The sequence below is a fragment of the Sinohyriopsis cumingii genome, chromosome 16, assembly GCF_028554795.1.
Source record: "Sinohyriopsis cumingii isolate HCF-2022 chromosome 16, ASM2855479v2, whole genome shotgun sequence".
NCBI lineage: Eukaryota > Metazoa > Mollusca > Bivalvia > Unionida > Unionidae > Sinohyriopsis > Sinohyriopsis cumingii.
In genome coordinates this window covers 74,210,067-74,223,463 of record NC_142976.1, presented here as the reverse complement: position 1 = coordinate 74,223,463, position 13,397 = coordinate 74,210,067, and the positions used below count along the sequence as shown (strand labels likewise).

Genomic DNA, 13,397 nt, shown 5'->3' with positions numbered 1-13,397 from the left:
TTTTTTCTCTAATGTTAAATTTTCCATTGTCGCCAGGGTACAACCCCACTATTTTAACATTAAAGTCCCATTGTCGCTAGGGTATCCCCATTCACTACTTACATTACTGCAGGAAATTGGATAATAATATGAAATAAAAGCAGGTTTGCTGATCTGTGAAAAATTTAAGATTTATATGATCATATCAAGTAAGACAGAGTGTAAAAATTGAAACTTGCCTCAGTGGACGTAAAGCCAGATTATTTCAACTAACTGACAAGACATTGTGGCAATTTGATTTAATTTGTTATCTCTATAACTAAGGGAGTACTCAGTATTAAAAAAGGAGGCAGTACTTGAGCAAATCATACTGCATGGAATATTGACCCCTCCACAATGTTGTTACACAGAAAATCATACCCATGATGATCAAGCAATCTATATCCTGAACTCAGTTTTGGCACAAGTAGTTCCGCCTTAAGTCTTCTAATGGTACAAGAAATCTCACTGTAACTCCGACTGCACCCTAACCACCTTCCTTAAGTAAATATTGCTACCTCTCCAATGTTAGGAAATTCATTGAATAAATATATAAATTTTACTCATCACATACCGAATTGGTACAAGAAGACAGCACTGAACCCAGTAGCACATGACTAGTACTTTATTGAGTCAGTTTCATACTGCATAGAGAATGAAGTGTTTGTATGTTAGCGAGTCAGTTTCATATTGCATGGAAAATCAAGTGTTTGTATATTAGCGACTAAGTTTCATATTGCATGGAAAACTATGTTAGTGAGTCATTTTCATATTGCATGGAAAATTAAGTGTTTGTATATTAGTGAGTCAGTTTCATATTGCATGGAAAATTAAGTGTTTGTATATTAGTGAATCTGTTTCATATTACTTGGAAAATTAAGTGTTTGTATATTAGCTAGTCAATTTCGTATTGCACTGAGAATGAAGTGTTTGCATATGAAAGAACAGTTGATGAATCACTTGTAATATCTGTACGAAAAAGGAAAACAAAATGTTAAACAAATAAGAGTCTTTAATTTCAAAACATCAGTATTTAAAAGTGACACCAAGGACAATACTAAACATGGAATATAGTCCCAGTGATTGCGTCAATGTATACTGTTTTATGTTTTAAATTATATCAGTTATAAAAGATAACATAAGGCATTTCTAAAGTGGTTCCTGTGTAAATTTCAGGATGAACTCAATCATTTGTGTCATGTAATATCTCACATTACAATCTTCATTGTTGGAGTTAATTGTTGTAACCAGACACATTGTAATTGTTCAAATCCCTTTATATGATCACATACCTTAACGAAAAAGTACAGCAAGCTCAGATGAAAGCACATGAGAACTATTCAGTTCTTGTAGATTTCAGGAGAAAAGTTAGAACATGTAAATGTTAGGTTTTAAATATCACATAACAAGATTAAAAATCAAAGAATATCATTTTTTAAGAGCAGACACTTTTACTTTTTGCCAACTTACAGCATTTATGCTTTATCCAAAAATCAAATATTTTTTTTAAATTCAAAACATATTTTGTCTGATACTAAGACGTTTTCTGTCTGACATTACATGCTTTGCCAATGCTAATATTAATGTATAAACAGTTCATCATAAATATAATCCAAAATTCAAGTTACCTTTTTTTCTTTCGAGATTTTCAACCAGAAAATGTGAGTAAATAATTTCCAGATTTCCAATTTGACATGAATAAAAGGCCGATTTTAACGGAATGTCATTTAAATCTGATTAAAATAGAGAAGTTAGGATTAATAAGGTATAACAAATAGCATACATAAAATTACTACACAACTGATACACTGTTGAATTATACAACAACTAATGTGTTTCCGAGACCAGCAAGCTCGTTCACATAGGTGACGTCATAACTCCACGACGGTCTCCAAGAAAAGGTATAACTGGTGGGACAAGCCTGGATGTTTTGCTTTAGCAATCCCACCAAACAACCATGAGATGTATGTAATTACTTTGCTCAAGGAATCAATTTTATCTAAAACTATGATTTAGTCCTGATTTAGCCAAGTCTAGCGACCAAAAAGGACAAAGACAATGAAAAGTTGTTCGTTCTTATTAATTTGTACAGAGTTTCGATGACAATATAAACTTGACGTAAACGATGTACTGTTTTATTTTTTTCTTTCTTCTAAATTCAAAATATCAAGGAATTCCAGTGTATGCAATAATACAGAATCGATGCATTTGCTCTATGCCAATGCCACTTTCTCAGGTAGCGGTTCCGCCTCCTCACCAAAGTGGAGGGTCAATTCCGGAAATTTCTCCTTGCTGGGGTCCATTTTGGCCCCAGGCTCGCCAGCGTACTCATTGTAGAATCGGGTCCAGCGGCCTTGCGCGTTACGGCGGCTCTTGATGCAGCTGCTGATGGACAGTATTAAGCATGCAATGAAAGCGGCAATTATTCCACTGCCTGACAAAACCAACGAGTATGGGCAGCCGAGCTTCCCAGTGACCTTGATATCAGTCTGATCCTCCTCACTCATCTTGTTCATCATATTCATGGCTCTCTTCATCTCGTGGTTAGCCATGCCAATCCTCAGAACAGGAATGAAGACCAAGATGCCTGAAAATGAATGTAAAAAATGTTAACCTTGTCATTCGTAAATGCATATGTCCCTAACAATCTTTTGCTGATGACATCGCGTTATCACATCGGCGACAAAGCTTTATCAAAATCACTGGGATTCGATGCATTATTTGGTTAGAAACGTACGAGTTTTTTCGCATAATTTTGTGCTTTACCTGCAAAACAACCATGTACCTTCGTGCTTCCTTACAGACTCAAATAAAAGATATTGAATAAATCTTCCTTTTTGGTAAACTGCCCACCAGTCGCAAATTAAAGTACGTATTGCAGCAAATGAAACAGTGACTGTTGCTTAACGGTGTTAACTTCATGCATATAGTAGACTCAGTACACTTCCAGATGATGCATACTTGAATTCTCAATTCTGGTTACTGAAAGGCAATAAATCTGAAAATCGGCCCTACTTTTTATTAGTCGGACTCGGTAAATGCAAATATTTTTTTAAAGTGAATGAATTCAAGTTAGCTCATTTGTACATTACTTTTCTGTACCTTGTGACCTAAACTTTGGATGACCGCGTGACATCATTTATTCCCGCATTGAAACTGTCCTTACATGTAAATTTGTCAGCGATTGGTCGGAAATATTCAGAAGCATATTCAATGACCAATTAAAGATTTAACAAGGTAAAATGGTAAATGCTCATAAATATTACAAAACAGTGGCTAATTTTCGTAGTGATACATGATGGCCGTCATGAATTCGCAGTGTCAGGGTGTATTTAGTCATTTAAAATTACACACATTTCTATATTTGTTTTAAAACATTGTGAATGAACAATGTTCATTTCTCTATTAATACGAAAGTTACTTGTTTTCTTTTGAAAGCGAAGGAGTCCGACTAAACAAAAACTGTTGTGATATGCAGACTGAAGGGATTCCTGGAACCCCAAATGAAGTAACAATGAATTACAATGTGCACAAAATGCAACGCTTATTTAGTTTACTTCGCAGTGAGGATACGTCCTTGAACTTAAAGTCACCCTTTCAGTTGCTACCATAACTTAAGTACACGTTTTCGGCAGTCTGCCAAAATGAGACTTCTATCCTTGGTCTATTATTTAGACTATGTACGGGCATATGAAGTTACATGGCTGATTCGCACGAGTAGCATCAGATTATTTGAAACAAGCTTCCGGATATGGCCTAAATATCGAGCATGCTCCCGAGTGTGGAATATAATGGTATTCAAAACAAAAACAACAAAATGTAAACCACGTTATTACTGACTATTAACGGTTGTGGACGTAAGGACAAACGGACACGCACGTGGATGTGAAGGTGATAGCTATGTTAAGGTTCTGTCAACGCGGCATCGACAAAAATAGTACGTTTCTGACGAAAGAATGTATCAAATGTCCCACTAAAAATGTAAATATAAAAAGAACTCGAAACGGCATTTCCAAGAAAGGTCGCTTTTGTCTGAATCAGCTGTGGCTTATAGCTCACCTGCATATGATTGTCGGCTGCTTCAAACAGGTTTGTTTGGTAACAATGTCCCTTCCAAATAGTGGTAATGTGTAAATTGTCAACAGATACAAATAAAACCCAAATAATGGAAAAGAAACAAATACAGCACATCAAACGTAAAATTAAAAAGTGGAAACTTCACTTCACTACGCTTCAAACCAAGAATTATCAAGCTACATTTTTCAATGTGCGTGTTTTACGAGAAGTAAATGGTCAGTTAAAAAAACGGGATGCACATGGAAATAGGTTGAAGATCCGCAGCTTTGCCGAGTCACGTACTGTTGCTGTTTTAATTAACTGTTAACTGTTGATTTTCGTAATCTGAAATGGCCGCTTTCAAAACCAGCAGCTTACGAAGTATCTTCGAGATTATTGACTTCGTTCACGAGTTAAGGAACGTGTCCGCCTAAGACATTAGATCCATGTTAAAAATGAAGCTGGTAAACCATGAACAGGCGTGTTTTTAGTTGTGTACCGGGTGTTGGTGTGATGTATTCCACTGATTCCATTGTAGTCGATTCCTTCAAAACTTTAAGAAGAAATCTTTAACAACTACACTCATTTACTAACCAATCTTCTTCTGAATGTCTTAGATTTCATCAAATATTTTTTTCCTCGAGATATGGATTTTCACAACATGCAATAGATCACCGTTCCCTATATATATATATATATATATATATATATATATATATATATATATATATATATATATATATATATATTCACAAGGCCATCATCTTTTTAGTCATTGTTTCATCTTGACTTTTATTTCTTTATTATTTTGACAACTTGTTTGCCTTCAGTTACGAGATGTCTCTCCCAAGTAACAACATATATTTAACCTTTTCTTGGGAGTACCTAAACAAAGATGGTATATTAAAATCCCTCACAACTATGTAAAAAGTACTTCTAGACACACTACACGAGCATTTTTACCAATCTTATCCTTCTCTTATTCGGCAAAGATGTTCAAAAAGTTCTGACTTTATTTTTTTCTTCAAACTGGATAGTAGACTTTTGACTGATGTAATCCCATTCATACAAGAACACACACACACACATATATATGTGTGATTTGGATTTTTAACGCAGCTTAAACAATTTTCCAGTCATATCGCTAAGGTGTATGCAATGTGGCAGTTTATAGCGATGTCTAGCACGGTGGAATCATGTCCCACCCAGTCACATTATCCTGACACCAGGTCAACCAGTCTTAACATCAACCTCTTAATGATGAGCGCCAAGCGAGGTACCTGCTAGTACCATTTTTGTAAGCCTTTGGTATGACTCAGCCGGGCTTCTAATCTGCGACCTCCCGCATCCGGCCAATGTGGGTATGTGAGAAAGCTTGCCAGTAGCTTCTCGTGGGTCCGTGGTTCTTTCCGGCGTTTTCCCGGGTTCTTCCTCCACCATTAATACTGGCCGCCATGTATAGCCGTGTGCTGAATAATGGCGTTAAACCCTACAACAACAACTACCCATTCCCACCCACTTAAAAATATAACATTTTTTTTTCAGTTTAACCTAGTGAAGGACAGTACTGAAATAACACAGATTAGATAATCATTTTATTGTAGGACGAGGCAGTTCATTGTGATTAGAAATTCAGGTAAACGTATCGTGCTGGTTTGAATATCTGGTAACGCCTCAGTTGTTTGAAGAAAAAAAATATATATATATATACATGTACATAACAATAAAATAGAATGTCCTACTTGAAATACCAGTCACCGGTAGGTATACCTGTGGGTATAATCTACATATCTGTTTATGTACATGTACGATTGTCACGCGCATATTTTAAGTCATAGGAACATACAAATTCAATAACAAGAGAAGGATTCCTCCTTGCTGACTGATCCCTATTTATTGACCATTTTTTTTCTTCTCACGAGTGTATTATTATCAAGTTAATGGCATGTTAAAATGGTGCCTAAAAACTGTAAATGAACAATAAAACAAACAAATGCGATTATGCGACCACAGACACGAGGCCAATATTTGGTACAGGCAAAGAGAAGCCGATTTTGTACAAAGTGTACGTTCGTCTGTCCTTTTACATTACTTTTGTATTCAAATGGGCATTGCCAACATTTAATATAGGTTTAGAAATAGGTTCTGTTTAACGGTATTATATTAGAACAGTCGTTGAGATCAGCGTGCCTATATGTCAGCATCAAATCATAATCGGTGTTAACGTGTTTTCTTTTTTACTTTTAATGTAATTGAGTTTCAATGGTGTCTCTAGATGAAGACTTCAGTTGCTTCTTGTTTGTTGGTTCATCATCTAAGTAAGCGTTTGTGAAAGTGCTTTAGTGTAATTCCGGAGTTAGAAGTTAAGAAACATCAAACACGAGAAAAATTAGTTGCAAGGTGGATATTAAACAGTGTCAGTTTTTTTAAGTGTGGAGATTGGGATGATCTTTTCTGTTATAGTATAATAAAAGAAAGAAAACTTACACGAAGTGAGCATCATTGCAGACGCTATAAAGACAACTGGTCGGCTATCTTTCTTGACGGCCACCAAGGCAACCACGAATCCAAAGATGGCGAACACTGACCCTATCGCTGCCTCAATTCGCATCTCGTTGAAAAAAATGTATTCGGCACCTGAAAGTGAAAAGTTATCATATTTGGATTCAAATGGACACGCCGAACATTCTACAGGTATATGAAGGATTTATTTTTCTTATATGAATACCCAGGGCTGTTGAGAGCGATCACAGGCCCTAGGGTAAGAAACACCCGGGCCTCTCCTAGTTTTTGTTCAAACTAAATTTTTCTTTTATAAAATTAAAGTGTTGTTCGGCCCGGGCCCCTTGAATATATCCCTGTTTGCCTCCCCTCCCCCGGTCGGCCCTGTGAATATTTAAACGTGTCCTGTATGTAAATTATTAGTATTAATATTATTTAGTATTATTATTATTATTGAAGGAGACCTTCTAAATTTAGTGAACTTTATACATAACACCTTAAATACTTGTTTTTTTTCTTCCAAATCTACCTTCACATTAGGTAATGGTGATAACAATACCTCCTAATTATGAAGAAAACCGTTTCGATGTGACCAATCTTTTTTTTCTCTCAACCCCCCCCCCCCCCCCCATCACAAGCACGACACTCTTATAGAGTTAGGAACAGACTATTTAATGGCGGGGTGGTTGCGTTAAAGTGACGCGAGTGGGGAGGGGCAATTTGTAAAGACAAAAATTCTGCCTTTCAACTAGCTATTAAAATATTCTGGCTGTCATTTAAAACAATATGAATCAAACCGCGCCCCCCCCCCGACAATTAAATGTCTGATACTTATTTATAAACACTTACGTCTGCGCTGCTTGTCCATGGAGGAGATTTGTGGGTCATTATTCACAAGCTTCATGGCATCGTCAATGGATATAGTTGAGCAGTTGCAACGTCCCTTTTTCCTCTCTCCGCTAGACTCGGAATCCGTATCGACGTGTAAACAACCACGCGCAAACCAAAGGCCAATATGGGCAGATACTTCGTATTTCACTTCTTGTACCTGATCAATCTCTAAATCCTCCTCCACACCTACAACGGGGCTGTTATCAGGGTTCTGGGGATTCGTATCATCGGTACGTGGAGTAGGACGATGATGATGATGATGGTGGTGATGGGGAGGAGGGCGAGGATTGTCACCTCCCCACGGTCTAGGTTCAACGTCTTTGAACTCCTCGCTACTGCTTGTATCCAACTCCTGTTGTGGATTGTTGGACTCCTGTGGAAGAGCTTGGGGCTGATCATTCGTTTGAAATAAGATCATCTGCCGGAATATAATGGGGAGGGTTTCTACTTCGGTGACATCTGTCTTGTAGATGAACCATCCTGGTGTTAGCAAGCCCGAAATTTGGAGACCTATCGCCAAGACTGAAAAAATCACAACACTCAACACTAATGCTTTACTAGACGCCATTTTGGTTATGTGAGCACTCAGCTATGTTCACGTTTGACTATTCTACAGGTATAACTGCCAAGCCAAATGTACTATCGATCGCGTTCTAGACACCTGATTAACCAGTAACAAAGCTCGCCGTGACGACTGGGGTTTATAAATAGATACGGACTCATAAACACGAGGACGTCCGGGTACGGGGTCATAATTTCGGTTATGTACATATAGCAATGTAGTCGCTAAGCCTTTAATTACAAGTGCATGCGCTGCAGCTCCCCTCGATCTAATTAATGATAAATATGTGTGAGTTTTGTGTAATATTTATAATGAACGAATACGGCTAAAGTGCGCATCTGTTGACAAGGAAATCAATAGCACTAGACTTATATTACAATTTTAATAGACATATACATGTTTGCATACGTCTTTGTTTAATACATGAGCGTCGTGGCCAAACTGGTATAAAACACATTTTAATGGGTGTATAATATCGCATTAATTTGCACAGATTATGTTAACATTCTATTAGATTTCTTGTTTAGCATTTTTATCAGACACCAATGAGGTATTGTTTAAAGATCTACATCTCTTTACTTTCAATAATGACTTGAGAAAATGCAAGTTAGACATGCTGTTCTTTTCTATTGTTTAATATCGTTCTTTCTTTTAATTGTGTTAATATAAAGGAGTGGTACAAATGGCATACACATTTTTGAATGACTTCATGATCTTTATAAATAAACAATCGAATTGTATTCTTTTATACAACAAACCTGACAAAAATCCTAGAGAAATAACGTCAAATTTTTTTGTTATTCAGTACAAAATTTAGACCAGCGCGGAATTGGATGACTGTAGGTCTAGGTCAGTATAAATACAGACGTTTGTGTTATACTATTGCGAGTGCGCTATTTTGATTCAGACTGGTGGTTTTCATTTGGACACAAAATTCATCAAAATTGCATTTTAGACGTAGGATCTTTCAATCAAACATGGGCACAAATACAAACATATAAAATGGCGTGATCTTTTGAATATTTAATCTGTAGTCGTATTTCCAACAGGACGCAAATAGTTATTTAATCTGTAGTCGTATTTCCAGCAGGACGCAAATAGTGTGTCCATATCTCATTTTATCTGTAAAGATAACTTGGAATATAGTCTCCAACAAAAAGGTAAAGCCTCTATTTATGCCTGTATTACAAAGTCACAAAAACAAATCCATTCAAGGATGTCCCCTGCCCCATCCCTTCAAGGACGACCCTCCAAAACCCAAATCCTTTCGAGGATGATTCCCAAAACCCAAATCACTTCAAGGGTGATTTTGAAAAGCCAAATCCTGTCAAAGATGACCCCAAAAGCACAAATCCCTTCAAGGATGATGCCCAAAAATCCAGATCCCTTCAAGGATGATCCAAAAAAAACACAAATCCCGTCAATGACGATCCCAAAAAAACACAAATCCCTTCAAGGATGATTCCAACAGCACAAATCCCTTCCAGGATGATCGTTAGTTAAACTTTGGTGAAATTTCACTTTTAATTTTCTTTTAGATAGCTTAAAAATCGCATAAATTTATAGGCTGGTGTGTCATTTTTTGCGGTATTCCTAGAAGAATATGTATCCCCATATAGCCTGCCGGACTGAGTAAACCTTTATCCCCCATATAGCCTGCCAGACTGGTTTTAACCTTTATCCCCCACATAGCGGGCCGGGTAAACCTTTATCCACCCCACCCCCCATAGACTGCCGGACTAGGTAAACCTTTATCCCCCATATAGCGGACTGGGTAAACCTGTATCCCCATATATACTGCGGACTGTGTAAACCTTTATCCCTTATATAGCCCGACGGACTGGTTTTAAACTGTATCCCCCATATAGCGGACCGGGTAAACCTTTATTCCCCATTTAGACTGCCGGATTGGGCAAACCAGGACCGGCCCTAGGGTGTGCGGGGCCCAAGGCAGTAAGCCCCAAGCAAAAAAAAATTGCATTGCGGAGTTGATTTCCTGAAAGCGCGGGGTCCTCGTTCGCATTGCCCTAGGGCCGGTCCTGGAGTAAACTTTTATCCCCCACATAGCGGACCGGGTAAACCTTTATACCCCATATCGACTGCCGGACTGGATAAACCTTTATCCCTCATATAATCTGCCGAACTGGCTAAACCTTTTCACAAAAAGAACTCTTTAGTTGCAGAATGCGTAATAAACAGTTTGTGCAAAAGGCCGAGAATCTGTAAATGCATACATATTTGATTTTAAGTGGGACATTGCACCAGAAAAGTTGTACCTGGGTATGATGTATACATATAATAAAGATGAAGAAAACAAGGAGAAAATTAGTAACGTAACCATTCAAAGATTAAAGTTGTGATTTGTACTGTTGGTCGAGATTTGTTAAAATTTCTATAAAATCCCTCTCCACCGTTATTATTCACATGCTTTTGGAAGAAAATATGTTCATAACTCAATCCTATTAGGCCGGACATACGTTCATGTGTGCGTTTGTAATATTACACCACATTCTTTACACCAATTTCAGATAGAGACTCGAACCTTTGGAATATGGTTGGACTTGGTAGGTATATATGCATATCTTTGACGCAGAAGTTGGGGGTAGGTGTTGGGAACAGCTGTGCATATTTGAGGTTCAGTCTGTCGGTAGATATATGGAGATAATGCTGCTTGCTACAGGAGTCTGGTTTGTATACACCAATAGCAACAGCAAAACTAGTACTACCACTATCATCATCATCATGGTTGTAATCACCACCATCACTATCATTGTCATCATTATGTTCTTATTATATAGGATTTCTTTTAGCGTTGAGAACAAATTTACTGTTTATCCAAATGGTGTCTGAACATCTGAACAATGACTGTCTCATATCATAATGCAAACAAAGGTGAATTCTTCTTCTAGAACAATTTGTAATCACAAAACCGCGTAAGAATAGCCAGTATTTCAAGTTGCATTTTTTAAATTATTTTAAAGGAAGGATAAAAGTAATATTGCTTTCAAGCATGTTTTTGTCTAGTTTGTTCTAATTATAAACAGTAATAATGATAAAATCTTGTATCATATGTCAAGGAAGTGCAAATGAAACCATCAAGTTTTCCTTCTAGGTACTTTTCCTATGACTAGGTGGTTTTTGTTTCGTTTTCTGACAGACGATATGTCAAATTTCGGCTTAAATCTTCAAGTTTTATAAGTGTTCTGAAATTTTACTTTAATCTTTTTTTGTTTATGACTGATCCAAACAATATTACAAAAACATAAAATTAATACTGTTTTAAATGCAGCAAGACCAAACATCTCCCTGTCTAGCTTAGATGTACGTAGGGGTGTTCCAGTCTAAAAATAGAGCAAGACTAGTAGTAAATATGGGCACGTGATTCCTCAACGTGCAGTTTGAGGTGCAACTTGGGAGCGTTCTACAGATACATGTATTATGAACGTCTGTGAGAATGATAGTGTGTGTGTGTGCCAGCCGGCCAGAGTAAGGCCTTACAGGACCCTTAGCACTGAAAAAAGTATGGTGCCTCCCCTCCTTCAAAACGTAAAAACTGACGAAAAGAAAAAACAAGATTAAAAGCTAAAAGGGTGGGAAAATGTCATTCTTGCCATCATTCCAGATCAAAATACTTGTACATGGAGATCGAAATGGTAATATATAATTATTATTTGGTTTTGTTTTCAATTTGCCATTGAATTCCAGGAAGCGAAAATGACCAAGCGAAGCTAGCATCTTTTTTTTTAAATTATAGATACACATCTGAAGGTCAACATGTATACTCAAATCATGTACCAAAATAAAGGGAATTAAAAGTTCTTTTGATACCTAAGCTATACAAGGTCTTTTTTAAATAGCCCGTATAACCAGTGCTGAACCCCGGGTAATTATTTTTTCTCCAAAAACCTAATGCAATGTACGAAATTGTAGAACGCCACCTTAGTTGGTCGAGTCCCCAAGATACTTTTACGTTAATTTTTTGTGCAGTAATAAAAGATTATTTACTGCTGTTGCCGGAGGGGGTGAAACCTAAGAAGAAAAGCAATACTGAGCCGCTATTTCTTGAGCAATAGAGAAAGCAAAGTCGTTCGTTGTGTCATGAGATGTTGGAGTCATTCACTGTGTTACACAGTGAAAGTGTACGCTAAAACGTTATTCGTATGTTTCTCTTTGCCACTTGTAGCACACACAGTAATCATAATTATTTTGTCAAAGTACGCTAAAAACTCCTTATCGCGTGTAGCTCAGTTTTCTGGACACTGTTGCGTTATGGTCATGCATTCACTCATATTTGCACTTATGTTAACACCCATAAATGGTCATCTGTGGTTGCAATTACATATTTTCCTTGCTAAACTAGATAATTCAAACTTTGGGTTAATATATTATACAGGACGAACCATCATTCAATAGAGTTTCCTGCTGGTCATTCTTGGAACAAACCTTCACGTTTATATCCAAGTATAAGCGGGTTACGTTCTTATATTTTCAGGTTCCGTAAGCATTACTTTAATGGCGGACGCTTGTTGTCGCCAGTGGGAGGTACATATTGTAAAAAAAAAAAAAAAAAAAAAATCTTTCTGCTGTAAAGGTTTGTACAGGGTTAAAGTTGGCTGTGTCAAAGATGTTGAATGTTAAGGTGGCTGTGTTAAGATCACACAAACCAACGTGTAAAGGGAGTACTTCTTTGGCTAAGTTAGATACAGATGAAAAAGAATGAACACGTTTTGTTTGTGCTTGGACGTTTTCAAAATTTCGTGTGTGATTATATGCACGCATCAGATTAACATTTGCGGTATTTAGACTATGCTGAGGTTGGTGGATTTTAAGTAAAAGTGAGCAACATGTGATTATGATAGGAATCGTATAGACTATTTACATTAATTAAAAAATATATTTAGGATCTTTCATTAAACAAGGAAAGTGTTTTCACTGAGGAAAGAATAACCTTTATTTGAGATCAGTTTTAATTTTTTTAAAAATAAAGCAATAAAACATACAGAAACATTTTTCATACGATTGCTCAGATTACATTTACAATGCACTGCATAACAATATCACATCGAATTTGTTTTGAGCTTTCTCTAATTTGCCAATTAGTAAAATGAGAAAATGTGTGATAAAAGAACGTAGGTAGTGCATTGAAACTTCATTTACGTGCTGATCTTCGATAAAACTGTTTTCTTCAGAATTTTAAACCCGTATTTACGAAGCTGTGCGATTTATGTGTACCCTCTAATTCGAATCTAACTTAGTATACAAGCGAAACATGGTATTTACTTTTCTGCGGCGGCAGTTTTACTAAAGTGTTTAGTTGCATTGCATTCATTTGCCGATATTTTCCAGAACTTTTCGGATTCAGACCATG

General features: G+C 36.8%; 1 protein-coding gene across 1 annotated transcript; it reads right to left on the bottom strand.

The window, feature by feature from the left end:
• Positions 1-1,012: 1,012 nt before the first annotated feature.
• Positions 1,013-8,143, bottom strand: LOC149780791 (uncharacterized). The gene is made up of 3 exons (XM_089937869.1): positions 7,426-8,143; positions 6,562-6,711; positions 1,013-2,605 (listed from the first exon to the last, which is right to left on the bottom strand). The coding sequence occupies exons 1-3, from the start codon at positions 8,033-8,035 to the stop codon at positions 2,232-2,234; spliced, it is 1,134 nt and encodes a 377-aa protein (XP_089793995.1). The 5' UTR covers positions 8,036-8,143; the 3' UTR covers positions 1,013-2,231.
• Positions 8,144-13,397: the final 5,254 nt, after the last annotated feature.